The sequence below is a fragment of the Poecilia formosa genome, unplaced genomic scaffold, assembly GCF_000485575.1.
Source record: "Poecilia formosa unplaced genomic scaffold, Poecilia_formosa-5.1.2 Scaffold83, whole genome shotgun sequence".
In the NCBI taxonomy this organism is placed as follows: Eukaryota; Metazoa; Chordata; class Actinopteri; order Cyprinodontiformes; family Poeciliidae; genus Poecilia; species Poecilia formosa.
This window is the reverse complement of record NW_006800022.1, coordinates 535,803-563,623: the sequence shown is the minus strand read 5'-3', so window position 1 is coordinate 563,623 and position 27,821 is coordinate 535,803. Positions and strand designations below refer to the sequence as shown.

Genomic DNA, 27,821 nt, shown 5'->3' with positions numbered 1-27,821 from the left:
TTTTAATTAGTACATTTCATACGACAAGAGTAAATTATATACATTATGGAAAGGTCACAAAACTCTTAACCACAAGTGATCATCAGAGACACCAAAATGCCCACCGCTTATTTTTTCCCCCCAAAGTCTGAGTGTTTTGCAAGGCAACATTTTCCAGCAGCCGATTAGTTTAAAGGCCTGAGCTAAGCACTTGTGAACATCTAAGAGATGCAACATAATGGGAGAAAATGATGATTGATGTTGGGTGAGTTGGCCAGATCCTCAGGCCGTTGGATGCATTGTGTTGTGAGGTAGTCAGCCTTCAGCGATGCCAGATGCTGCTTAGCCGTAACAATCTGTTCTCAAGGAGTTTATAAAAGACATTAATGCTCATTATGCTACTTGGAAACAACATGTAAAAACTCATTTTTATTTCTTTTATACGGGCTGCATTAAGAAATTCTGAGGCGTGAATATCTCACTTGCTGGATTCAGTGTTTTGGAGAAATGTTAGTTTGCTAGCTCTTAACAAGAGGGTTTAGAAATTAGAAAGTTCAGCAACTTAAAAACAGCTAAAACTCTAAACCTCACTACCAGATCTTATAAACAATGCACTGAAGTTATTTCCAGTAAATTACTGGTAATGAACTGGTGCTTTTGTTTGTTTTAGCTTTTGGTTCCACTGACTCTGGAGCTGCTACTGCTAAATATCAGCACAAAGTCTCATGATGGGATTTTTAGGCTTTTTCAAAATGAAGCAAACAGATATTTACAATAATAATAACAAAAAAAAACCCCTTCAGCTAATATAGGTTTTAAATTCAGTATCTGCCTACATTGGTAACCAAAAACAAAATTTTTATATTTATTAATAAAAGGGCAAAAATCTTTCTAGCTGCACAGCATCCAAAATCAAAGGGAGCAAACAGCAACGTCGCACCCAATGAAATTATGAACTAAAGTCTACAACAAGACTAACTTCGACATGCTGCCCCTGTTAGCAGCTCAGTACTAGAAAATGATATTTGGGTTACTTATTCATCCGCAAAGTGAATTAATAAAATGTTTTCCCGCTGCTGTGGCCACCTGTTAGCATATAAATTAGCATAACTGCTACCACTCCCCCAAAATCTGGATCCTCTCCGTTGCTGGCACTATAAACAGCTCAGACATAAATAAACCATTTATCTTAGCTGAAGAAGCGCAGGTGATGGACTCGAGGTAAAAAACAGCCGGACATAATTTTTCATTTCACTTCCTATCCCCACAAACGGACTGAACAAACAAGCCAGCTATGCAAATGGCTCTTTTGTTCTTTTCAAACGTCCTGTTTTATTTGTTTTTTTTGTTAGTTTTTTTTTTTGTCCAAGCGAACAAGACAAAAGCATGTTTGTGAAATTACCTCCACATCAGGACAAAAGCTGCCTTCAAAATGCCTCTTGTATCTGCAGGTGCTGCTTTCCTTTGTGCTTATTACGCGTGTGACAGAAGTTCATCGTCAGCCTTAAGCGGTAGCGGCGAGGGGTCGGCTGTTTACCTTCATCCCTGCCTGTCACCATTCATGGGGCATCACTGTGAGGCTGCAGAGGGGTATTTTCCGGGTGTTTTCCCTGTTTACTCACGCTGACGATGAGAAGAGTCCAAGAATAAACCAGAATATCGAAATACCAGGCAGGATGATGGATGATCGCAGCTGGGAGGATTTGTTCCCATTTCTCTTTACTACTCATATTTTAAATGTAGACCAGCAACTAATTTTCCAAGTACTAGGAGATATTAATATTTCACTCATAAATATTTATACCAGCTGTGCAGCATTGGTTTTGCCTGGAGAAACACATTAGTCAGAGATCTGTGCTTAAGCTTGAGATTCCCTTTTCTTCACATCTCCATGTTAGAAACTGCAACACAGTGTTTCTGGATTCCACTTGATCAGCAATACAGAAGAGAGGAGACCATCATCAGTGAGACAAATGTGAAGCCCCTGAACTCACATTATACTACATTTAGCAAGAAAATTATCTTTAGCCCCACAAGTTGTACTTTTATTGCAGATCACACCACACAGTACTAGAACTCAAACCTACATAAAAGCAGCAGGTTGCTCAAAATAAGACTAATCCTTTCTTTCTTTAAATAACCAAAGCCTGACATTATGACATGTGTTTGATTAATTTGGAAGTGAAGTCTAACTTTAATAAAACACATTTACTTTGGTCTGAATTTCAACTTCTGGACAAAATTACTCATCCAAATTTTACTCGACAATCATTTTGTTCTAAATCAGCCTCTTGTTTTGACGTATTCTCACCTACAGCTCTGGAAAAGAAAAATGAGATCACTGCTCACTTGGTTTATCCACCAAAATTGATTTCTGAACTCTTCCTGAGTTAAAACATTGGTATTGTTGTTTCTAAATGAATATGACCTTGTTTTGTTTTCTTTGCATTATTTGAGGTCTGAAAGCACTGCATTTTAACCATTTGTCATTTTCTTCAAATAAATACTAAATTTTTGCTTGGAATTTCAGACACATGTCAGTAGTTCATAGAATAAAAGAACAATGTTCATTTTATTCAAACATATACCCATAAAAAGTAAAATCAGATAAACTGGTCATTTTAAATGGTCTTTTCCAGAACTGTATTTTTGTGTGTAACAACCACCAAAACACAAACTGTGCATAATTGCAAAATGGAAGGAAAATTACACTAGATCTTTTCATAAAAAAATGTGTGGTATGAACTTGTATTTAGCCCCCATTAATCTGATGTTCCTAAATAAATTCCAGAAGCCATGAACTATGCTGAGTTCCTTAGCCATTGTGAAGCTGTTGTAATATTTATCCTTAAGATTTTAAACTGGAAGCAACATATCCAAGAAAAATCCTACAGATTGGTGTTTCCTGACAAAGCAAAAAAAAAAGAAAAGAAAGGAAGAAAGCGCTGATAAACTCCACAACTCAAAAGAGCTGCATGTCCACAGAAGATACGATGTTCGCAAAATCATTTCTACGGTGAAGTGAAACCCCATCACAGCAGCAAGTGAACAAAACTCTCCAGGAGGTGGATGTATCAATATCAAAGTCTCTCATAAAGGAAAAAACAGCATGAAAGTAAATACAGGAGATCACTGCAAGGTGCAAACCATTCATAAGGCCCAAGAATACAACAGAACAGAATAATCCTGTTTTATAATGTGAGAAAAAAGGTATGCGCTGTCAAAGCATTGTACATATGAAATAGAGATAAAATGTGGTACTGAAGTTGTTACACTTGGAGGTTCTCACAAAGCAGAGCTGGTGAGTGGGCTTAAAGAGGCGGGGGATGCGTGTGCTGCAGTTCCTTGTGTTTAATGGTGCTTTTGTTTCTGGTTTGCTTCACTTCATTGCAGAAGTTGACTGAAATGAGGGGTTCATTGCAGAACGCTAGTGGTGAAGGAATGATCTCATCTGGATGTCAAATGTGATCTTATGAAGAAAAAAACATAATGTTTGCACCAGGTTCTGTGTGAAAGGAAGGTATAGAAATAGTTAGTCAGATGGTTCTGACACATAAATACAAAAACAAGGACCATTCAGGTGTGGCTAAGAATATTTAGCTGCAGGCCATTATTTTCAAAAAAGCCTCTAAAAGGAGGAATCTGAAGAAAATGTACAAAACTACATAAAAAAGTCAATGTGTGAGTCATGATCTATAATGCAATAACAAATCTCTATCAGGGCAGTATTACATCCCTAAAAATAGACAAAATGGGGAAACAAAGAAAAAGACAACATTATTAGATGGGATGAAATCAGCTTTTTTTTTTCTTTTTTTTATTGCATTAAAAAGAAATCTTTATGGTGGAAATGGAACGATACATAATCCCAAACGCACTATTCCTGTTGGGATGCATAGTGGTGGCTGTGTTATGCAGAGGGGATGCACTGAGAACTGATTCTCAGCTGCCACAGAAATCGATCTTTAGACAAAATGTAATCTAAACATTTAACATTAGCAATTTTTACCATTACCATAGGAATGTTGATCCAATTTTTAAAAAAATATTAAGCTGAAGCTAAGGAACCAAGGTCTCCAACTATCCAATTTTTCATGTCAGTCCTGTTCAGGAGTTTTTCTCCAATCATGTCTGAAAATGGTAAAAAACCCAGGCAGAGAGACCCCATCTGGGATCTCAACAGCCACATTTTCAGCTGTGAATCAATAATATTCTTTGAGTGCAATCAACCCAAAAATAATAGGCAATTTTAAAAAACCTTCAAAATTATTACATCTCCTGAAGTTTAAGTAATACCAAACGCTCAAGTAATTTAGCATCTTTATTCCAACAAACTCCTCTCAGGTACTGAAACAACAAGTGCTCAACAATGGATGAATCATTGTAATTACTTAGAAAATTGGTAATCATGAGAATCCTGCCTCAGCCAATCTAGCTGATTTTTAAAATGCCTGCTTTGAAAGTTTAAGGCTCAGGATTTGAATCTTCACATATATACATCCTAACAATGCCACGCCTGGCACTACGGTGATCAATGCTTGAATCTGGGCGAAAGATAAAATGTGTGTCGAGTGTGGATTGAGCAACCTGATGTGAAAATGATGAGGACAAAGTGATTTGTTGTGACGCAGGCAGAGTGTGGCTAATGAAGTCAGACGTGCCTTGTATGCATCCTTTCTCTTTAATAATGGATTTCGCCTCGTTGTGCTGACCTGCTTTTCCTTCAAGACAAATCTGTTGTTCTTTTCCACTCAGACATCACTTCAAAGATCTTAAAATGTGTTTTCCTTGAGTTCAATGTCAAACCTATGCTTCAATATCATATAAATGAAATAAGATTGAACCTGGGATCTTGTTAATGTTTTAAAGTCATGAATTTATGTTACTGCTTACATGGAGATTAATGTATTTTTGATCATGTGAGGGTTTCCTAGCACTGAAAGTACTAATGAGTTTCCTGTGTCCCATCCAGGGACACAGGAAATAATTTGCTGTGTTATGAAATATTTACGCAGTAAATAATGCCAAACACATCCGCTACAACAAGTTTTGATGCTGCTTGAATTTTTTATTCCATTTTGCCATATTACAGCATCATATTTCAATGCTTTTTATTGTATTTTTTATTTTTTTTTGGTGTTAGAACAACACAGTTGTTCCTCAGTGAAGGGAAAATGCTATTCAACCCTCTTTACTCCAGTGTATCCTATTAGGAAGTCACCTTACTGCTAACTAGATTCAAGTTTTTTATTTTTAATTTAAATGAAGCGAAAGCTGAACAGGTCTGAATGCCTTTGCAGGGCTCTGTGAGCTCATGAACAGGTCAGAGGTTCATTCGTTTGTTTGACCCGAAGTAACAGTCTGCTTTAGGTCTCACTTTTCTGACACGGATCCCAAGGGGAGCAATACAGCTGGTGCAGTTAAATTTAATCAGATATCTGTCAACACTGCGCTCCATCGTTGTGTGTAATGTCCATAAATAATGGACCATCTTCAGTGCCTTGTCGTGTACTTTCCAAACAGACCCAGCTAAAGCCAAGAGCCCCATGTGTTCATCTTCAAGGCGAAACAGTTGCAGCTTTCCCGCTTATGTATTCAGTAAATTATAGAGGTGTCATCATCAGCGTGGTATTTTCCCGTCAATGTCCCCCCCAAATATCCCAGAGGAACAAAGGGAAATCCGCTGTTGGATAATAAGGTCTGTCTTTATAATAAATGTCAGAAAAGGCAGAAAATGATAACAATAAAAAGTTCCTGCAGTGTTTGAACTCCTGTAGACTTTCTTTGGCTTTTGGAAAAGACAAAACTGTCCTGAAGAGAAAATCCTCCTATAATTGCAAACTTTCTTGTTATCAGCCCCTCACCAGCAAGGATGGTCAAGCCTCTGTATCACTAAATCATAATGGCCCCTGAAATGACAGTTTCGTATCAGCAGAGGCTTGGGAAAGGCTTCTCCGAGCCCGACCTTACAGCTGACGTGTGCGTCCTGAGAATATCCCATCCAGCTGAGGCCCTGACCATCATGGAGACCCGGAGCTCTGCAACAGCTGAGGCCCAAAGTTTGAATCTAACATCTATTGTGTTGCTCTAGTTCCTCTATGCATTTCTTTTATAGATAAAATAAAGTCTGATTGTTTGTTGCCCCTCAAAATGATATAAAGACATTAAGCGACAATGACAACTCTACCCGGCAGAAGATAAAGGACTCGGAGCCAACAGGCAGATCATTTGAAGGAGTTATGAAATGATACAAGCATAAGCAGAGGTACAGTTTATACCATGGGAGGGTTTCAGTTATTAATACACTGCCTGTAAGCTACTTGTAGGCTATGTAGAGCCCTTAATTAATCATTGAGTACCCAAGCTTGATATCAGAAACGCAATGTGACATAAAAACGTTAGCATAGTGCTACAACAACAACACCAGCCCCATTTTGCCTGTAAAACAGCTCCTGTCAAAGTAAAAAAAAAAAAAACTACAAAACTAATTCTCATGCATCTTGATTCAGTTAAATAAGTAATTTAGATCTCAATATAAAGCCAAATTATTCACGGTCTAATTAAGCATTTGTACAATTTTTAGTTCATATTATTCATCAGTTTTGATCAATGCATAGATATCCTAAGAAGTCACTTTTCTAAATCCAAATCTTTCTTCCTATGTCTAGACTTTTATCCTAAGACAAAGTACCATCTCACGTCTTCGTGCTTCAAGTTTAAGTCTAGATTTGAGTCTCTTTGCTTCAAGTCCAGCCTATGTCTGTCATCCTAAATCAGGGTCTATGTCAGGTCGTCTGTACCGAGTCCAGATCAAGTCTTGTCCCAAATCTGAACTCTCTAAACCCAATTATAGTCTCTAGTCTTTTATCCTAAGTCTAAATGTAAAACCACATTGTCAGACAGCATAAAAAGTCCAAAAACATCACACATTTTTCTTCACTGAGGAATTTACAAAGTTATTTTTTTAATTAATAGCTCTGTTGTCCCTCAAGTTTCAAACCCGACAATCACCAAAGAAAGACGGAGCTGGATGTGAAGCACTTTGTAAAACTGAGCATTCAGAACAACACTTTACAGGGTCTTAATTACAGCTTGTGTGAAGAAACAAACAACCACCAAAAAAAAGAGAGAGAAAAAAAAATCCTTTTGGGAAAATAGAAGTGTAATTATTGAATATCAGCTAAATGAGAAAGTTCTGATTCAATGTTCTCACGGTTAAAACCTTGCACAATTAAAACAGGGGTCATCGCCGAGGTGAAAGAAAATATGCTGAAGTAAATAGTTTGGGAGATGCTGTAATTAAATTTCCATATCAAAAGCATAATATGGTCTTGCAGTGAGGCCTGCGCTGCTGTAGGGTTTTCTTTGATGTGGACATTTTGCACTCAACTTCTCCAACGCGGCGTTCAGCTCACAGACCTCCTCCTGGAAATCTTTTCGCCTGTGTATCTCACTAAAAAGCCTTGTCCGATCACTATATCGACTCTTCTTTTCTCTCCCCAGGAGTACCAGATCGATATCATCTTTGCCCAGACTTGGGTGGACACCCGTCTGCGGTATAACAGCAGCAGCATGCGGATCCTGACCCTCAATAGGTACAGTGCATTTGCTACAAAAATGTAATCAGGAGATTTTTTTTTAAAACGAACTTCGTAGCAGGTTGTCCTTCTGTTTCAGCACCTTTTCTTAGACGATATCTCATTTGAGAACAATATTCTCCTCTCTCTGTCCGTCTCGTACCGACCTGTAATTAATGGAACGAATTGATTTATGTGCTTTGTTTTCCCCAAGTCGCCTGGGTATTTTATTATCCTCCTATTGAGAAGGGAGGCCGACTCATGCATTTCACAGAGGTCTGGAGGAAGTCTGCTGCAGTGAAGTCTCACCTTGTTCTCTTTCTTTCTCTCTCTCTCTCCGTTTCTTGTTCAACCAGCAATATGGTCGGCCTTATCTGGCTGCCCGACACCATCTTTAGGAATTCCAAGAACGCCGACTCACACTGGATTACGACACCCAATCAGCTGCTCCGCATCTGGAACAACGGAAAGATACTTTACACACTGAGGTGAAAACCTTCACAACACACCGAGATAAATCAAATGAAACCAGGAGAGGGCAATGCAAGAAAACGAGACAGCAGAGCTGCTGGAAAAGCATTCATCTTTTTGTGTCCTTCAGTGGCAGCTGAGGGAAGTGTACTCGTCTAATCATTTCTGAAAGTGCTGCCGATAAAAAGAGAGCGCCGTAACAGTTTCAAGTGGTGACATTGGAAAGTTTTGTTGCATAATTCAAATGACTGAGTTGGTTGCAGCAGGATTTCGTCCCGTCCATCTGCCTAAAACATCCAGAGTTCCTATGAAGCCATTTCAGAAAGGATATAATGACGAAAATGATTATTTCTACTTTGTTTCGGCCATAGACAGCTGTGGAGAAACTAAAGGAAAGAACAATTGCGAGAACTTGTATGAAGCATGACAACAACAACAAGCTATCAGAAGCAATGGTTGCCTCCCATAAATCTGTGAAAGGTTACAAGGTCATTTCCAAACAATCTGAAGGCCGTCACTCTTCAGAGGTGATTCAAAAGTAGAAAACGTTTAGAACAAAGACTGGTGGCCTGGATATCTGAGCACATCTTTGAAATGCTCAGAGAAACTTCAACAAATTAGGAACAAAATGTTGACTGTAACTGTAATTATTTTCATGTTAATTAGACAAAACTCTTTTTTTTTTTAAATGTATAGTTGATTAAACTCTGAGGTTCCTTTGCCATGTTGACTGGAGTAGTTTTGGCTCCGCCCACTGCCTTTGACTCATAAGGCTGTCAGAGATAATTGTGCTGCAGCTCACGACTGAAATAATTAAATTATGAAATAATTATGCATGCTTCCTTTTATCAATAAAAGGCTGCATTAAGTACAGATCTGAATAATTGTGTTTGAATTTCAGATTAATTACACTTAAGGAAAAACTCATTGAACTGCTGCACTTTAAAACCTCCTACTTTTTTCATTTTAAGCCACATCTAAAACTTACAAATCAACATCTGACCTCAGTATCTTAATCTCAAAGCAGTCGGGAGGAGAAAAAAAAAAAAAGCATTTAAATATTCTTTCTGTAGCTGAAGGTAATGTGTTGTTGTTTTGGATGGTTGTAAACAGCAGCTGCAGCGGCAGACATTAATTTGACAGGCCGCCCACACATCCACAGCGCGCACTGCGGTAGATCTTATTCTCCGTATCAAGATTCGAATCTTTGCTTTTGTTACCAAACGGTTATTTGCCTTTAGAGCAGATATTTAAAACGTCCTCTTCCAGCTTGTCAACATGTCCTGTTTGTGGTTTGAGGAACCCCCAGCTGTCTGCAGCTACCGAGAAGGAAGAAGGAAAAAAAAAAAAAGAGGACAATTTGAGAGGACGGGTTCTTTTAAAATTTTATAGCCACTTGGGTTTGTGAACTCTCAGCCTCTGACAGGCTTTTATGCCTGGAGGATCCGTTTCACCTGCATACTGAGAGATTCTGACTAAACCTTGGCAAATAGCACAAACAACCCCGGCTTTTGTTTACACGGCCCTCGGAGGAGAAGACGCAGCAGCCCTGCTGTGTCAGGACGCTTCAGGTGCCGTTGTGAATAAACTGTCCTTAAATGAGCATGATGTTCTTCAGAGACTTTAGCGTTTTATCGTTTTTGGTTTGCTGTAATTTCCAATTTTATATATCTATTTAGAAGATTGCGATGCAGCTTTTCATACAACCTTTGAATGTCAGGAGGGTAAAAGGCTCACTTAAAAAATGTCTAATTAGTGGCAGGAGCCTAACCCGTGATTGTAGGGGGATAATTTGTGCTGTTGTAGAGGTTAATACCACTGATCACGGCCTTCTGAACGGCGCTCTAAACGTGCTTCTTATCAGCAGGGGATGAATGGGCCAAAACTGAACCGCTTTGCATTGGAAAGGCAAGAATTTTAAGCTGCATTGATCTCTCTTTTTTTTTTTTTTCTGCACAAACAATAGATTTTTTTTCTGCACAAACAATAGACCCGGTCATTACGTTTGATAGGAAAGGGTTACCCGTTGTGACAGATGGTTATCGCCCGACACAGCTGTTCCCTTCAGCTGCACAGAGACTTTGGAGTCACTTCAACTCTTTGTAACCGCTCTCTGTCGCTAACTCTCGCTAACTGACCTCATTTTTTATTTATTTTTTTTGTAGCTACGGCAGATTAAATGTGAGCAACAGCTTTAGGGCTTCACAGATGAACCTGAAGTAGGCAGGACCTGCTGGTTAGAGAAGTTGACAAGAAGGAGCTCGAGAAAAGGCAAATATTAAACTTGACGATGGGAGGATGTAAAGGTTTTAGAGAGAGAAAAGTTACCCTAGGAAGGTAAAACGATGACATTGGGTTCTGTCTGAAAACTAAAACCCTGTTTATAAAGATTCAACCTGCAATGAATTAAAGGTTTTTGTTTCTGTGTGTAAGTAAAAAAAGAAGCCAGAAAAATAAAACACCAAATGTTTATACTTTATGTTGGAATCCTTAGGAATGGAAGCTTCTTAATATTTCTCATACAAGAAAGTGATTCTGTATCACATCCAGAATTTAAAAGTTTAAACTTTAAAGCTAAGTGCTGCTACATAAAGTTGTGGCAAACTGGAGAGCTCCTTCTGTGACAGACTGCTGCCTCTGAGGTGCACAAAGAAGCATAATCACTGTTCCTTCCTCCAGCCACTATCAGACTGACCATCACTGCCCCAACAAACTCACCAAGTGTTTACATCCCTGCTGTTATTTGCACAGTTTTCCAATTTCAATCCAATACATTTCGTACATAAATCTTCCCACTGAATTGCACATTTTTTGGAATCTGAATGTCATTTTTAGAAATTGTGTTCAGATTTTTTCCTCTAAATTTGCCATTGCTGTAAATTCTGGTTATCTTCGTTATTGTTTTCATAATTTTATCGTTGTGTGAATCGACACACTTCAACCTGCCTGTCAATTACATAGAACCACCAAATGATGGTTTCCAGAAACTCATCTCAATTACTAGCTAACTAAAACATGCTTCCGTTTTCTTGGAAAATGACACCAGTGCATGTCCCTGTAACTTATTTAATAATGACTTTTATGTAACAGATATTGGACTATAAAACAGGCGTGTTTTGGGGCTTCATTTTTTCTGAACAGCCTCCTATCAGACACACCTCTCTGCTTCAAAGCAGCTTCTCATTCTCATTAATTTACAGTCTCTCCCAAATCTAGATTTCCAGGCTCCTGACAAGAATGGAAGCGAGTAAGTATGCAAATTGAGATTGCACATCATGTGCAATTTGTTCACCTACAAACAAGGCAAGTGAGGCAGCCCTCCTCCTGCTTCGACTGAGACTCCTCTTTTGTGCTCCAAGTCAGGCAATTAATTAGAAATTGTATGAAGGACAAAGAGACAACAATGTGTAGCGAGCTGGGGGGAAAAAAAAAAAGCTGGTGTGTGATCTCATTTTCAGAACTCTTATTGTCTGCGAGAAAAGAATCTTTTGGTTACAAGCTCATGTATGAAGAGAAAATGAGCTAAATCTAGGCTTACAATTAGTAAGCTAGGAATAAAAACCGACATCCCAGATTCTCCTGAACATCTGGTGTATTGACTTGTCAAGTGATCAGAGCTAAGTACCTCTGATTTTAGACGCAGACATGCCTTTGAACCATGACCTGACTGCGGGGGGGGGGAGTAGAGGGAGAGAAGCACGTTTAACTCGTATGATGAAAGACTTGTGTCATTTTGAGCGATCTTGCGCATCAACCGTGCAATCGAGTGTGATCCTGTACCATCTGGTTTCAAGCCAGTGCCTCATAATCTCCAGTGCCAAAAAAGTGCATCCTGTGATAAAAGCAGTAATGAGTCTTGTGCACTCACAATGTGCTGCACGGTCTGCTAAGCGAAGGATCCGAAGCAACTGGAGAGCCCTGAGCACCTCCATCTAATCCGGTCTTCTCTTTCTCTCTCTCTCTCTCTCTCTCTCTCTCTCTCTCTCTCTCCAGGATGACCATCAACGCAGAATGCCAGCTGCAGCTTCATAATTTCCCAATGGACGAACACTCCTGTCCTCTCGAGTTCTCCAGCTGTGAGTCCTGGCACCAAAGACACACATGCATAGAAACACGTTGATGCCCAGAAATGCATATACAGAACTTTATCAAACCAGATACAGTAAAAAAACGGAAGAGAAGAAAAGTCGGTGTAGGTTTGTCCCATGGGCTGCGCTGGGCTCCTATGTGAAAACGGCAAACTTTCAGGTGCTGCAGGGAGTGCTGTACGCTGTTTTAAAGGGAATCACTGATCAGGGGATTGGCAATCAGCTCTGTATAGATGGGAATATTTTATGAGGCTGTCATGTCGCTCTGTCTCAGTGAAGCTTCCCTTCATGTTCGACAGCAGAACTTTTTCCAAACAGTGGAGAGAAAATTATTTTGTAACCTTTTCTGAACTGGAAGCTGGCCATGAACTCAATAACAAAGGTTATTTAATCATGTAAGATGGGCTGGTTTACTGCAATGATTTAAGTTTCTTTATTCCTTTTCCTGTTTCATAAGTCGGCATCCTTGTCGAAACTGTCACTGAAATGCTCTCAGAACTGCAGCGTTTCCCTGTTTTCTGATTATAGATTTGAAATTTCTAGCAGAAGGTGGTGAATCAGAATCAGAAAGTTTCACTTTAATCACTCTCTTCTTAAGAGTTCCCCACTTTGAAGCATTTAAAATGTTGTAATAGTTGCTGCTTATGGTATTCATCGTCTTCAGCCAACATTTTTAAAAGAATAAAATGAAAAAGTAAAGTAAAATCACCTGCCTGCAGTGAAGAAGACCGCAGTTAAGACTTTGTAGCATCATTGTTCCACTATTTATCTGCAGTGATGCCCTCCAGCTGCAACATTCAGACTAAACCTGGTTTCTCTCAGCAGAAGTATGAGGATAAAGTTCCAAGTTTTACTTCTTCTATCACCTTTATTAAATAAAAACAGCAAAGGATAAATATTTAGGAGTTAGATGATGAAGCATTGCTTCATTCTGAACTCTGAGTCGAGTCTGTAATTACAGACAAATCACTTTTATGTTCAAATTCCTTGAAATGTTTGTGGTAGATCAGTTAATTAGTTATTTTAATTAAAACGGTTTGGATTTCACTCACCGTAATAAACAGAACCAGAAACCTGTAATTTAATTTATTATGAAAAGGATCCTTGCACTCAGGAAAATTTAACTATGCAACATAAGTTAAAAAAAATACAGTTCTCAGTTGGCAGGGACTTTTTTTTTCTTTATTTAAAAAAAAAAACGATAGTTAAATATCTTGTCTTCTTGTTCCACAAGAGGTCATGAAAGTGATTTTAAAACTAATCTTTAAATAGCTCCTAATAAACGGAGCATCAATTCTAGAAATATTATAGGAATAGAAATGCCAAAATGGTAACTGGAAGGCAGTCATGTGTATCAGGTCCAAAGGAAATATTTTTTAAAAACTTATAATCATATCACATCATTCTTGTCCAAAATATTAAGATTAAGCATTTTCCTTTTTCCAGCAAAAAGAAAAAAGTTTGTAAAATCTGGATTTTAATTCCTTGATGCATAAATTCATTAATACGATCCTTTGAGGTGATTTTTCTCTAACATTTTATTGGTTATTTTTAAATAAATTTGTATTGGTAATCGTAACATTTAAACCTCTGAAAAGCCAAACCAGGGACTCGGCCTACAAATTAGCCTTTGGCTCGAAGGTCCGTGTGCCAGATCAACACTTTAAAAAAATAATATTTTTCAATGTTCTGTCCCCAATCAAATAAAACTTTAATAAAGCAAAATACATCTTCATCATGTTACAAACCTTATTTTGGAGCCAATCACTACAGATCAGATGTCAGTGTTTATCGCTGCTCATTATCGATGCCTTCCCGCAGCAGCTCATTTAGTTTTCATTTAGTTATATTTAATTTGTTCACACTGTGATGCAGGCAGATATTACAGAACTGCTATTAGTGACTGTGGCTGGAAGTGTTTTCATCCAGACGTATAAAAATCAAACCACTTTCCTGGAACAGTTTTTAAATTATTGAAACAAAAACTATAAAGTAGAAAAAAAAATCAGTTTAATTTAGTTGCGTCTGATTTTGATGTAGCCTCTCCTCCTCTAATCAACGAGGTTCAACGATGTCTCAAACCGAAGCAGAGTCTTCTTCACGACAACAAACATCTGTTACGTGTCTGTTTTTGCGAAGTCCACCGCGTTTTCCTTTCCAAGTGTATGAATATAATTTTTGAGACGGTGGCGCAGATGGACATGTCTGCAGCAATGAGTCAACTCTTTTGGAAAGTCTCATCTGCTCTCCAGACTCTTCTCTGCAGTCTTAACCTTTACAGAGCTGTTCGTCCTGTTAGCTTTCACTGCAGAGCACCAAAACTGAGCAACAAGCGCTTCCTCCACAACGGCTCACTGCGCTTTGCGACTATTGGCGGTTGCTGTTGAAATGGCACATGTCATCCACAGCAGATGGTTTGCAAGATGAAGATCTGCTGTGTAGGAAGAGGAGATGAGGAGACCAGTTGAGCATACTGGGATGATGGAAGAAGGCATGAAGAGCCCTCGGTTTGCTCCATGGTGTAAACATATTCACTCTGCTTTAACTCTTTTACACTTGCCAACTTCAGTTCTCTAAGATTTTACCTAATAAACAACACGGACTGTGGAATATTTGAAGACTGGAAGGAAAATAATACTTGGTTTCAACGTTTTTTTGTTTTTTTTTATTATAAATCTGAGAAGTGTGGAGTGCCTTTATTTTCAGCCCCGTTGAGGGAATAACTTGTATAACCACGTTTAACTGCTGCAGATCTTTTGTGTTCTGTCTCTAAAAGAGATGGGCGGATTGATCCCAAAACATCAATAAAAAGACAGCATCACTATCTGATTGATACTTGCATCAAAAGATTGATACCTTAGTTTCAGATTCCCTCTTGAAATTGTCTTCAAAGAAAAATGCACACAAATCATGTTAATATGTAATCAATGCATTTTGTAGATACCTATAACGTTTGTACAAAGTCTATCCATGGTGTGAACAAAAAGAAAAAACACAACACCTTAGGGTTGGCAGTATGATGATATAAAAAACTTAAAATGTATCTGTATCCTTATATTTACTTAGCATCAGATCAGTATTAATACATGCACTATTACATTTCTTTTCTTCTTTATTTATCAGGAAGTCACTTAAGCACTTTATATTTTTGTCTAAACCTTTTCCATTGTAGCTCTGGCTGTGTGTTTAGGGTTGTTCTGTTAAAAGTGGATCTGCCATCAAATCTTTTGCATATTTTGCCAACATGGGCCTTTTGGCTGTTTAATCCTCTACATGGTTTTCAAATTGATTTTAAAGTGGAGGATGGTCAGTCTGTCAAAGTCCCTATAAAAACATCGACGTTCGTGTTGATGTGACAAAGCGTTAAAGGAAAAAGATCGAGAGGTGTGAATACTTTTGCACCACTGACCTCCGTTTCTCACCCAGCAGCTGAAGCAGCTGAAGCATTTCACTGTTACTGTTTCAACATCCAGCTGAAGCCTAATGTGAGGGTTTTAAATCGTACCGTCTCTTTGTCGTTAAGCAAATCACAAGCCGACCCATAATGGCCACATTCAGTTTCATTTACTGAGAATGAACATTATGAACCTGATGGATGTGTTGATAGCCTCGCTGATCTTTTCCCATTCATTTTGAGGTGTCTTTTTTCACAGTAGATGTGCCCCTGACAGTACATTATGCAAGCAGTGTGAAACACTGGAAAGATTTTTCAATTAGTGGCTCTGGGTGTGATGACAGAGAAGCTTTTAAGATAGTGGATGTTTTTTGTGTGCAGGTGATCTTACATCAGACAGGAAGGCCAAGCACTTGTAATTCATGTGACTTCTGACTGTCCCCTTGTCATGCTACATTCAGTTCACTTTTATTAAATGAAGAAAAATTCTTAAATTGAAAGAAACTGAATTTTTCCACATTTATTCTCAATATAAAACTTTAAATGTCTGCAAAGGTTGAGGGTTCGCTCAAAGACAGACATGTTCTGACTGATTTCAGAGAATACAGAACACAAAGTTTTGCTGAAGTGAGGAGTCTATAAAAGTCTTATGAGCAGAAGGACTTTGGTTAAAAGAAATGGGTTCAGAGTTGTTGCAGAAACTGACCTTTAAGTGGAAGGCAGCCTCACTAATCTATTATTTCTAATGCTTGGAAAAATGTTCCACTCTGTAAAAGTACAGTCTGGAACAAGTTAGCACAAAAGAAACAACTTGGGTCACTTGGAATAAAAAGTGGTATTTTTCTCTTCTTGTCTGATAACACCATAGAGCAAGTACAGGTTTTGTTGCAGAGTCCATCTTGTAAGTAAAAGCCTGAATTAGGGGTCATGGTTGAAGACCCTGTTGGTTTGCATTGAAGCATTGCCAGGGCTAAACGTCCTTATATGTGGAGAAAAAAGTGATGTGCAAAACACTTATAACTAAAGATGGATAACTCTGCATTGCATCACAATATCATCTCTAATATTTGTTCATCTGTCTTAAATGAGAAGCTATGACAGTTTTCTACATGTCTAGTGAACAAATAAATACCACCAACTTCCTCTCCTCTTTTAGAGACACAAAACTTAGAGGAATTGTTTAAAGTCCTAACAATTGTAGTTTCATCCATGTTCTTCATTATCCTTACACACAAATAATAATCTGTCAACACACACGAAGCAGGAGGTCCATACTGGAGTATGATCTGCCATCTGGTGACCTCTTCCTCTCAATCACCCAGACTGATCAGAGAAACGGGCGCCATGTTGGCGACTTTACATGAACTGAACTCTCAGTCTGGGATTGTGACGGGCCTGCCGTCAGAAGCTGTCACTTTTACTTCAGGCTCTTCACAACTTCTGTGTCGTATAACAAAAAAGGTATCAGTGCGACTCCAATAACACCTAGCACTAAAAATAAACATACCGATCGTCTGTTGAGGTATGGATGCGGACAAAAGCTTTCAAATTGCTACACTGGGTGTAATTTCCAGACGTGGCAAATTGTTCTTTAAGGCAGTGAAATAAGTTCTGTGTTCAACTCATTTCTACTCCTGTCATCTGAATATTGCAGAGGGACGTTAGAAATAGCTGGGAATGTGTGATCATTGGGGGCTGGTTGAAAATTGGGAATAATATCATGTGTTAGTCTTGATTATATGGAAGAGATGCAGGCAAAGAATCCAAATATCACATTTAGCTGCACTTGTTTGCGGTGAAAGACAAGCAGGCGTTAGTGGAGAGCAGACAGGGAGAATATTGGAGCCAAGGCCTCAGAAGGCTGTAATTTATAGCATTGTGAAAGAACATGTTGCTTCAGGGGGCTTTTAGAGGGTATGAAACATTCTGTAGCTGTAGAGACACACTGGTAGCACGACGATAACGCCGTCTGCAGTCAAGATAATTGTGCAAGGCCAGAAGAAAAATGATGGCAATAATGTTCAACTAAATTAGTATTTAAAAAAGTTAGGAAAGAATCATTTTTTGTGTCATTGTGATTTCTCTTCTTCCCCTGATGTCTAACTCTATTGTAAACACAGTATAATTTTCTTGTTTTTCACAAGCACACACCTGACTAGTGAGAATTATTTTAAGCTGTTGGAGCTGTAAAGTATTTGCCCCTATGAAAATAAACTAATAAGTAAACAGTTTCGGACCATTTGATCCTGAATGTTTCGAGCGATTTTAGAGGAAGTACTCAAGTGTGACAAGTTTGTCACTCATGCTTATACATTTACACTATGAAAAGCATCCAGCCAGTTTATTTTCCTTAAAATTGGACTCAAAGTTGAAGGGTTTTGCCATTAAAGCATAATGGGATTCAGCTGGAAGCCTGTGAAGCCATTCCACTGAAATTAAATAAATGCTACATTCGATTACATGATAGAGTATTTATTCTCAATAGGTGTGCCTCAGCAGAGTCCAAGCTAACAAGTTAAGACTGATTGCTCGGTTGGTCTTCATTCCACTGAATCTCCAATGGAAACCTGCTGTATAATTTTGTATAAATCATGCAGAACTCTGGTATAAATCAAGCATACAACAACAAAAAACTGCCTAGCTGCAGAAAGCCTCTCCTGCCTTCAAGTTTTATTCCGATCCTTTTTGTTCTGTGCTTTATCCATTTATCCTCCAGAACACACTCGCGCACAACTGACTGGCTCTGTGTGTGGTTTGCAGATGGCTACCCGCGGGATGAGATCATGTACAAGTGGAAGCGAAACTCGGTGGAGACGTCGGACCAGAAATACTGGAGGCTTTACCAGTTTGACTTCATGGGGCTCCGGAACACGACGGACGTGCTTAGGACCACGGCAGGTAGGTCAAAGTTCAACAGAGGGTCAAGGAAGGCTCTCCCAGGCTGTCAGTCCCTTCACACAATGACTCAAACTGATGTTATAAATCATGCTCCACCCACAAACATGATCTCAGCTTAAAGGAGGAAACTGTAAGCTTGAACATGACTGTTCAAGGAGAATGATAATAATTAAACCTTACAGCAGTGGTGGGAACCACTGCCTAAAAACTAAAAGCACTAATTATAAACATTAGTTCTGCTAACTCTAAAACGCTACACCAACTCGGTATTTAGCTGAAGCTAACACTAAAGCGCTAACTTCAGTTCAGATTATGGTGCGTTCATAGCAAATGCGTTATGAGCAACTAGTGTACATTTAAAGTCAATGTGGAGGCGTGTTGAGGGCTGGTTGCGGCGCGTTTTGAGTGTCTAGCTCAGTGTAATTTGAAGCGTTTGGAGTGTTTTGAGCCTTTCACGTGTCAAGTGCATCCAACGCTCCACAGAGACTTAGAATGTAAACCAGACACCCCTGATACACCATTATATCTGCTCTCGAGCACCAATTTAATTTTGACATTCCATTATGGACTTGGAAACTGTATTTATGTTTATATGTTCTTTATTGTCCATGTTTTATTTTATTTGTCCGTTTCTTGTTTGAAATTGTTGTCAAAAAGAGGAAGCAAAACTACTGTGTATACAGTCTTTACTCTCTTTCAAAATAAGAGCACGGACATTAACATCTAACTACTTTAGTTCTTAACATTCAATAACCTAAAGTAGACAGATGTCAGATTTTATTCAACTGGAAACACCGAAGTAAATTAGCACTTTAGAATCTATTTGTAAAAGAAAAAAAATACTTAGGAGAAGCTAAGTGTGCAAAATGTTTTCAAAGCTTAGCTCCCCTATTAGCGCATTAGTGGAAAATGTGTCCACCGCTTACAGTCAGAGTGACGATAAATTTCTTCAGACTAAAGCATATTCATTTGTTAAATAGACACATGAATATGACCAATGTGGATCTATTTATTAATTCTGAATGGGCAAAAAAAGCATCTCTGGAACAGCTGCAGATGTCTGTGCAGGAAAAGTTGGCTCTGCAAAACACTGAGTAGGGGAACTGAACCCAAACACGCAGCATAACTTTAATATTTCCTTTTCCAAAAACAAACAAAAAAAGAAATACATTTGACGTTTTCTTTTTGTTTCTATTCTGCATTACAGATGCTGACATCTTCCCGTTGAACTGTTCACCCCCTCAGAGCTCCACAAGCTAACATTAGCCTTAGCTCCATGCATATAAATGCAATGATATCACTACACTTTCAAAGCTCATAAGTATTCCCCTCGGGTATAAGACCAAATAGGTTTTTTCACTGACATTAATCACTAGGATTAAAGATTAAAAAGGAAGTTTAATTATTCACTCCTCCTTCTCTCCTGCTCATCCGTATGGTTTCTATCCTAAGTATTTTGTAGCTTTGAATCTACAGACAACTGTAAAACCTCGCTGCTCCCACATGTGGACAAAGCTCTTTATGCATTTTTAATGCTTTATACGTGACCTTTGAAAATAAAAATCGATTCCGACGGCTTAAATAATTGAAAGACAGAGGACACAGACCTATCGTTAACCCCTGTTAACCTTGTTTAGAAGGTGCACATTCCTCCTGGTAGGTGCCATACGGTGTTTTGTCTTCAGAGAGACGGGCCCAGATCTGCATAATGTGACCTGATTCAGCTTTCTAACAGCTGAACCTCTGTTCATGAATATTCCAGGAACAGGATTATAGTTAGGAGATGGATAACAGGGAGTGGCATCGAATTATCGGGAAGCTCAGAGGAAATTAGCTGTATAACTCAATTTTGTTTGCCTAAATCTTACTGAATTGTAGTGGTGGTTTGTTATAAAACTTGTTTACAACAGAAGATCAGTCGACATTACACACTCACACTGATAACTGAGCATCAGTTTTAGATCTAATGTGGATCCTAAAGACTTACACAACCTATTTAAAAGACAGATTTCTGTAATGCAGACAAAAGTTCAGCTATAACTTCTTTTTCACCTATAATGTAAAGTAGATCTGAATCGTACCTTTCAGTCTCAAATTTCATCTCAGTAGGTCATGCACATTTTCACATTTTAGCTAAAGAAACAATTTGCAGACAGGATTAAAAATCTGTCTTTCAGAAAATAAAAATATTGTGGAAACGTTAAATATTTTAAGCTCCTTGTGTCACAATCCAGTCAGCTAATTAACTCAAAACATGGGAAACGTTTCCTGAGCCTCTATGATCTCAATCGGGGTCAGTCGGCTCATTGCTAAAGGAGTTGGTTGTTCATACAGTGCTGTACGCAAGCGTATTCATAGAAAGTTGAGTGGAAGGAAAAAGTGTGGTTGGAAAAAGGTTAGTTGATGATTGGAGTGTCATGTCATCGGCTGGTGTTTGTCCATTATGTTCTCTGAAGACTACAGTCAGCAGAAAATATTTTTAATTGATCTTATATTTAAATTTTCTGAGACAATTTTGGGTCTTCGTTCTGTGTACTTGAAGTTACATGAAATAAAGGCTTACAATAAAGTAAAAAACACTCAATAAATACAAAAACTTTTTATGATATTCTATTTTTTTAGATGTTTTTCCTCTTGAATGCTACAGAATACTACAAAGCAGTTTTTCGTGGTTTCGTTTGTTTACATTGGAAGCGTGGCATTTTAACAGGGGTGTGTCCACTTTTTAGATTCACCATAAAGAGATTAATTCTCAAATCAGGAAACGCTTGTGATCACAATAGGAAATGGCGCCTGAGAGCTTTCATCCTGAGCCTCACTGATGGGATTACAAATTACACATTTTCTCCCGCTGCATTGTCAAAATGCCACCAAACTAATTTTCTACAGAGATCCTCAAAAATAACGGCAAACCTACACATTTACCTCATGCTGTTCAAGAAAATTGGCCATTTTCTCATTTATTACCTCGTTTTCTTTTTTCCTGTATCACTTTGCCGAGGCGCTGTTTGCACACGCATGATGATTAGCTTCCCGGCTAAAAATACCTATCATTAATTTACATCATGACAAACTTCAAAAGTGTTTCGTTTCTTTCCTTCCTGAATATCTACACTCCCAATCTACTGCTTGATTTCTCTCTTCATCTTTGATGAACACGTGCAAATTGGGGATTTTTTTAATGAGGACAGAGTGGACAATTCAGCAGATCCTTCTTTGAAAACGTCCCAGTGAGGAATATTAAAGACTTTGGTGTTTTGCTTCTTCATCCCACTGAAAATTCATTCAAAGCTGTGGGAGTTAAGTCTAAATTTGCATTCGAGAACAAGAGGTATTAATGATTTTCTTTCTTTGTTCCACATGTCCCCACTTGAGTTTTGAGTCTTGAATCTCTAATGAAAAACCTGGAACTCCCTCGCTTTCCGTCTCGTGTCTTGTAATACATCTTTTCGATTTTTCGTTTTTTGTTTCAGCATATTCCTGAGAGCTTTCCGAGTCTCAGCCGGAACCCAGAAAACCATGATTAAAGCACGAAGAGATGAGCACTCGTGCCAAAAATGCAAAAGACTCATTTGTGTGGTCACTTCAGTGCCCCCTCTGAAACACTTGAAAGAGTTAGCCATAGTTACAGCTCAGTCAATGTGTGAATACAAAAAGCAGTGTGCACACAGAACCTGTCTCACAACATGAAGTAGGCCAAAAGATCAAGAAGAAAACTCAACGCATGATGCAGTGATCTGATGAAATTCAAGAGCAGATGAAAAAATTGACATTTCTTAAAATGTAAAGAGTTCCAGCCCCATTTTGAAGGTTTTGGGATCTTGTTGAATCACGCTGAAGATTAAGCAAAGACAAATCGGATCAGTAGTGGACCTTCCCTGGAATGGTCAGACCATATTATAGTTCTGTTTAAATTCTAGAGCTTATGCCAGAACTCATGCATCCAAAGCTGTAGTCAAGCCCAGCCCCTCCTGCTGACCTCCCTGTTGTCCCCTCGGTGGTAAAGTGGCCACTCTGTATGGAGCTATACAATACAAGAGTTAAAGACCCTTAAAAATGGAGCAGCACTTTGCTTTGAGGGTCATTGCTCCAGGTCTGATGACCCCTTCACAGAGCAGAGGTAGGAACAAAGGAGGGAAATGGACATTAGTCTTAGATGTGTGGGTCTCTAGTTCCTGAGTGGTTTTATTATAAAGTACAAAACCTTCCATCTAGAGTAATTTCTCAAATAGAGCAGTCGGTTGGTAGGGAGAGCAAAATGTTAGAGGAAATGGTCACATTTATTCTTTTCTCTCTACAAAATCTCCCCGGTTAGTAGAAGTAAATGTAGCTCATGTTTCATTCCAGTTTTTAGACTGTTGTTAAGATGAAACTTAACACTGGAGGACACCAAATGTTCACGTCAAGCGGATTAGCTCGGTTCATCGTGAGTTTTTCTTTAAAAAGTTCAAACCCGGTTTGGGTAAAAATCCTCTTCTTCACACTGTGTGTGTTCTGTCTCATGAACCGCTCAGCTGACACGTCCTTTGCTCATTAGCGAAGCAGTTTTGCTGTAAATATTCTCGGCTGCTTCCAAACAGAGCGGATCCGACCGTACGGCACGGCGGAGTCGGTAGAAGAGCGTGTTGAAAGCATCTTGGACTAATAAGTGCTCAGGAGAAGTGTGCAAACAGAGGGGCGGCTGCTGTCCAAACACTGCAAATACGGCGATTGTTAGCCAGAATGCACACTTAGAAAACAGAAGCTGCTGCCCTAAGGCTACAGATAACTTATCTGGGAGTGGAGAAATGTTCCTGCTGCTGGTGTAGTTGATAATATTCAAGAGGAACTGTGAAATTAAGAAATGTGTTGAGATGATGGAAAACAGAGGCAGAGAACAGTTTCACACCATTGAACTTTCCCTCGTTTTGTGTTGCTACAGCCACAAACCTCAGTGTTTTATTCAGGTTTTGTGTGAAACAAGCATAATGTATTAGTTTTTGTAGATCCCTGCAGCTGCATGTCTTCTGGGGAATGTCTAGCAAATTTGCACATCTAGACACTGACAGCTTCGCCCATTCTTGCTAAAGTATCTCAGTACGAGTCGATGGAGAGCAAATCTGTAAACATCTTTTCACAGACTGTCAACTGAATTTAGACCCAGACTTTAAGCAATCTGAAGACATGAACAGGCTTTGGTCTATGCAGACGTGTAGAAGATTGTGTGTTAAAACGGTTCAGTCAATAAAATTTAGATTTTTAAGGTTTGTGGTTGTGATGAGAGAAATGCGAGAAGGTGGTTTAAATTCTGACTCACTGCCTGAAGAGAACAATAAATTTAATGAAACCATTTTATCGAGTGTAACAGAATATAAAAACATGCTGATGATGTCAAACCTTTATGTTAAGATTAAAGTTTTCTTCTCTGCAGCATTGGGATGTTTAGTGGAAACCATCAACCCTTTTATTACATCATTTGTTTGTGTGTAGTTCCTGTAATCACAATGTGATCCAGCTGTCTGAATAAAAACTGATTAAAGCCGCCATTTTCTGACACACAAAGGACATAATCCCTGAATAATAATAAACTTGAACAAACCTGCAACAGGGAGGATGACGCTTTCTTATTTTCTTATGTGCACCTGCAATTTTTCAGACAAAACTTCGTCCTCTGCTTCCTTTCATTCAGCGTTTCCATCCAGTTCTGGCATATTTGTTAAAAAGTGACCTCCACTTATGTTGTAATATGTGCTTTAATGTGTAGAACCTTTATTGGTTTCAAAGCAACAGTTTCCATGAAATGAAGCTCAGTATCTTCTACTCACAGCCAATTAACACGTCTATGAAGTCAGCAGAGTGACGGGCAGATACCGTCTCTCCCTCTGTCTCTGGACTTATCTACTTTCTATCTCCTGTCCTCGTCTTTCCCACTCTGCCCGCCTGCCATGCCTTTTGATGAAGATTATAAGGAATTATAAACAATTCCCGTCGATCAAAGACTGAGCAGATCTCTCTAACTTGAGCAGACTTACAAGCTAGGACTGATTTCTCTGCAGTTTAGCAAAAGAAGGTTCTCTAATTAACTCGGCTGATGAGGTCATGTCTGTTTCAGGTGACTATGTGCTGATGACGGTTTACTTTGACCTGAGCAGACGGATGGGCTACTTCACTATCCAGACCTACATCCCCTGTATTCTCACCGTGGTTCTCTCCTGGGTTTCATTCTGGATCAAAAGCGACGCCACGCCGGCCAGGACCACGCTAGGTAGGAAACTTCAAGAGTTGTGAAAGTGAAACATACAACATCATGTATGTGGATATGATCCAAAGAAAAACACAGATATGTATGGACCAGCCACACCTTTATCTGTGGCTTCAGTCCAGATAATGTGGCATATTTAAAAAGAAAATTAGATGAATTTTTACATTTGTTGACATTTCTAAGTTAAATATTTCCCTGGTTACTTTAATATCTGACTATTTTCAGTCTCTTCGCATCTCTTTTCTGACTGGTAGGTCTTAGAGTCATTTCCTTTGAGGCATGAAGTTAAAAATAGTCAAGCATTACAGCATACATTTAACCATTCACTCAACTGGCAGTTCTATTCTAGTAAAATATGAAAAATATATTTTAATTTCTTAGCAAAGCTGAAACATTTTCATCACATTTCTTGATCGCAGAGAACAAAGTTTGCTTTGAGGTTGAAGTTGGGTGGGGATAAAGATGGGAGGACTGGATCTATCCGCTCTGAGCTCACCCTGTGATGTACCAATCCCCTTCAAATCCTACTGGCTGACTGAGATATTTTCAGACCTTGGAAGCCTGAAACAAAGTGGAAGGGTTGTGTATTTTTAGCATTTTTGAGGTAGTCGTCACTTCAGACACTAAAATATATGCTCTCAAGTGAGGAAAGTGATGTTTCTTAAAAGTCTCCCTTAAAGACAGACCTAAAAAAAAAACATCAATACCCTGACAAGTTAAATACTGATCTGATTAATGAGCAAAATTAAACATTTATCTCATGAAACTCAACAGAAATGCAAATCTAAAAAGCTCTAGGAAATGCTAGTTCTTACTGGATGTGAATGCATTGATTTCATTTAACTTCATTTAAAAAGAAAGTCAATTAGAGTTTGAGATTTTGCGTTAATTTCACAGAATACTAATTAGGCATCAGATTATGAAAACTGACTGGTGAAATGATTACCACTCATTGTCTCCTCATCATGCCACACACCAGTGCACATTGGTCTTCATAGTTGATGTGTCAGACGGAGGAAGACTGGATCAGTGTAAGAATTTAAGAAAGGTAGATTGTGAAAGTCGTGATGGATCTCCAAAGCTGCAGCAAGTGATGCACGTTGCCAGGAATCGACATGATCAGAATCAGTACTTGGACAAAGTACAAACTCCAGTTGCATTTCCATTTACTGTATAATTGCACAGCATTTTGAAAAAGCCTCACATTTTTTGATGACGTTTTTTTGCAAAAATGCACTGGAAACACTTTTCACATCACATGATTAAAAACTGAATGTTACTGTTACTCTATTACTACTAGCAGAATGATGGAGAAAGATTAAGAAAACTAGTAGTGGTAGGAGGACGATGGCATGTTTTCCTCTCCCCACCATTAGTACGGAAAGGCTAGCAATAGCATTGGATGCGCTGACTACTAGCATGCGTAGGCTGGTCACCCATAAGTTGTACCTCCTTTTTACAGGAAACTTTATAAAAAAACTGGTTTGTAAGCACTATACTGTAGTCTACTGTATTCTGACATTATGCCAGGCATAAACACACTGAAGTTTTCCCATTGAGGCTTCTGATTGGGCAGAAGGCTAACGGGCCGCCGCTACATGAAGACTCTTAACTTTGGTGCTGACAGGGCGCCATACATGATCCTCACCACATCTCCATATCTGACCGATTTGATATTTGTTAATCAGCAATTAGCATACATTCTCATTTGGACTACTTTGTTAGTAATAACTCAATTTCTCGTTTAGTTTTTGGTCAAACACCTTAGCAATTAAATCCCAGAGAGCTAACTGCTTCAGTCGTACTTGCTAAATGAGTTTGGACTAACTTACTAACTTTAGCCAGTCAAGTTTTCCACTCTTGACCTCAGTGCTGAGTCTAAAGCGTCTCCTACCACCGTCATCTCGGCTGTGACCAGCTTCGAGGCCCCGTTTCTAAAGTGCTTTAATTCCTCTAAGTCCCCGCTGCCCTTCATCAGCCGGCTGGTATCACCCAGGGTCATCTGGAATGGCTCTGCAGTAATAAAAAAGCTTTATTGGACTTCTGTCCATCACTATTTGCTATCAAACCAGACAAAAAAACTTCACAGTCGAACAATCAGTTCGTCTCATGTTGTATTGAATTCAGTAGTAAGCGAGTGTTATTACTCAGGCATGCGTCAGGCCAAAGGAGCCTCTCCTCTCGTGCCGCTAATGAAAGCTGATCATAATAAGAGATTGTGTTCGGCTCAGCTTGCTTCTTACTCTCAGCCTGATAAAGGTTGACACGATGACAGCTGAACATCAAAACAGCGCGGGCCAGATTAGATCAGGAGACGCGGCATCCCACTGCTTTTTTTCAGAGTTTGTTTGTGGAAAATGAAGGAATGTCCTGAAATGTGAAGGATTTTTCTTTAATACCAAAATTGTCAGTGAAGGCCTCAGATTATTATTATTATTTTTTTGCCTACAGGACACATGGCAGTGGCAGCATCTTGCTTTAGAGATGTTTTTATTTCCAACAGGGAAAGCAAAGCTGGTCAGAGTTTATGGGAAGATGTATTGCCTTATATGCAGGACATACTATGACTACCCAACCTGAAGCACATCCTGTTAGCATGGCCTAGTCAAAGTTGAGGTGGGGAATTGTTGCAAGATTTAAGGTGATGTTCACATAAAGGTACATCTGAAAAGTGTGAATCTCATTAAAAAGTTCCACATTTTGTCACTCATTTCAGCAGTAAAACTCATATTAGATTTATTACACAGAGTGAAGTAATCCATGCTTTTATTTCTTATATTTTTGATGGTTACACATAATAAAAACCAAAGTTCAGTGTCTCAGAAAATTAGAATGATGCAATGGATTTCCATCATCTGTAATCCTTTATCAAGAATACACGGGTTTAACACTTAAAATATTTCACTCTGCATGACAAAGCTTCTGAAATGAGTGACAAAAATATTGAACTTTTCCATGATCTGCATTTGTTAGATGTACCTGTACACTTTCCAGCCTGATTTTTATCAATATGACTTTACCATTATTCATAATTTTCCTTTAACCTTCAATGAGCACATAAAGTCTTGATAAAATACATGGAAATTTTTGGTTGCCATGTCTACACCTTTGCAAATCAGCTAATTGTTCCATCGGCTGGTAACCAGCGGCCTGTGGGTGGTGAGGAAAATCCT

At 38.8% G+C, this 27,821-nt stretch overlaps 1 protein-coding gene across 1 annotated transcript in view; it reads left to right on the top strand.

The window, feature by feature from the left end:
* The window catches only part of LOC103141432 (gamma-aminobutyric acid receptor subunit gamma-3-like), an 82,677-nt gene that overhangs the window by 40,947 nt on the left and 13,909 nt on the right, over positions 1 to 27,821 (top strand). The window contains exons 4-8 of the mRNA XM_007557075.2: positions 7,483 to 7,574; positions 7,913 to 8,044; positions 12,021 to 12,103; positions 18,270 to 18,407; positions 24,499 to 24,651. Coding sequence (XP_007557137.2) covers positions 7,483 to 7,574; positions 7,913 to 8,044; positions 12,021 to 12,103; positions 18,270 to 18,407; positions 24,499 to 24,651 — 598 coding nt within the window. The remainder of the gene's footprint in view (positions 1 to 7,482; positions 7,575 to 7,912; positions 8,045 to 12,020; positions 12,104 to 18,269; positions 18,408 to 24,498; positions 24,652 to 27,821) is intronic.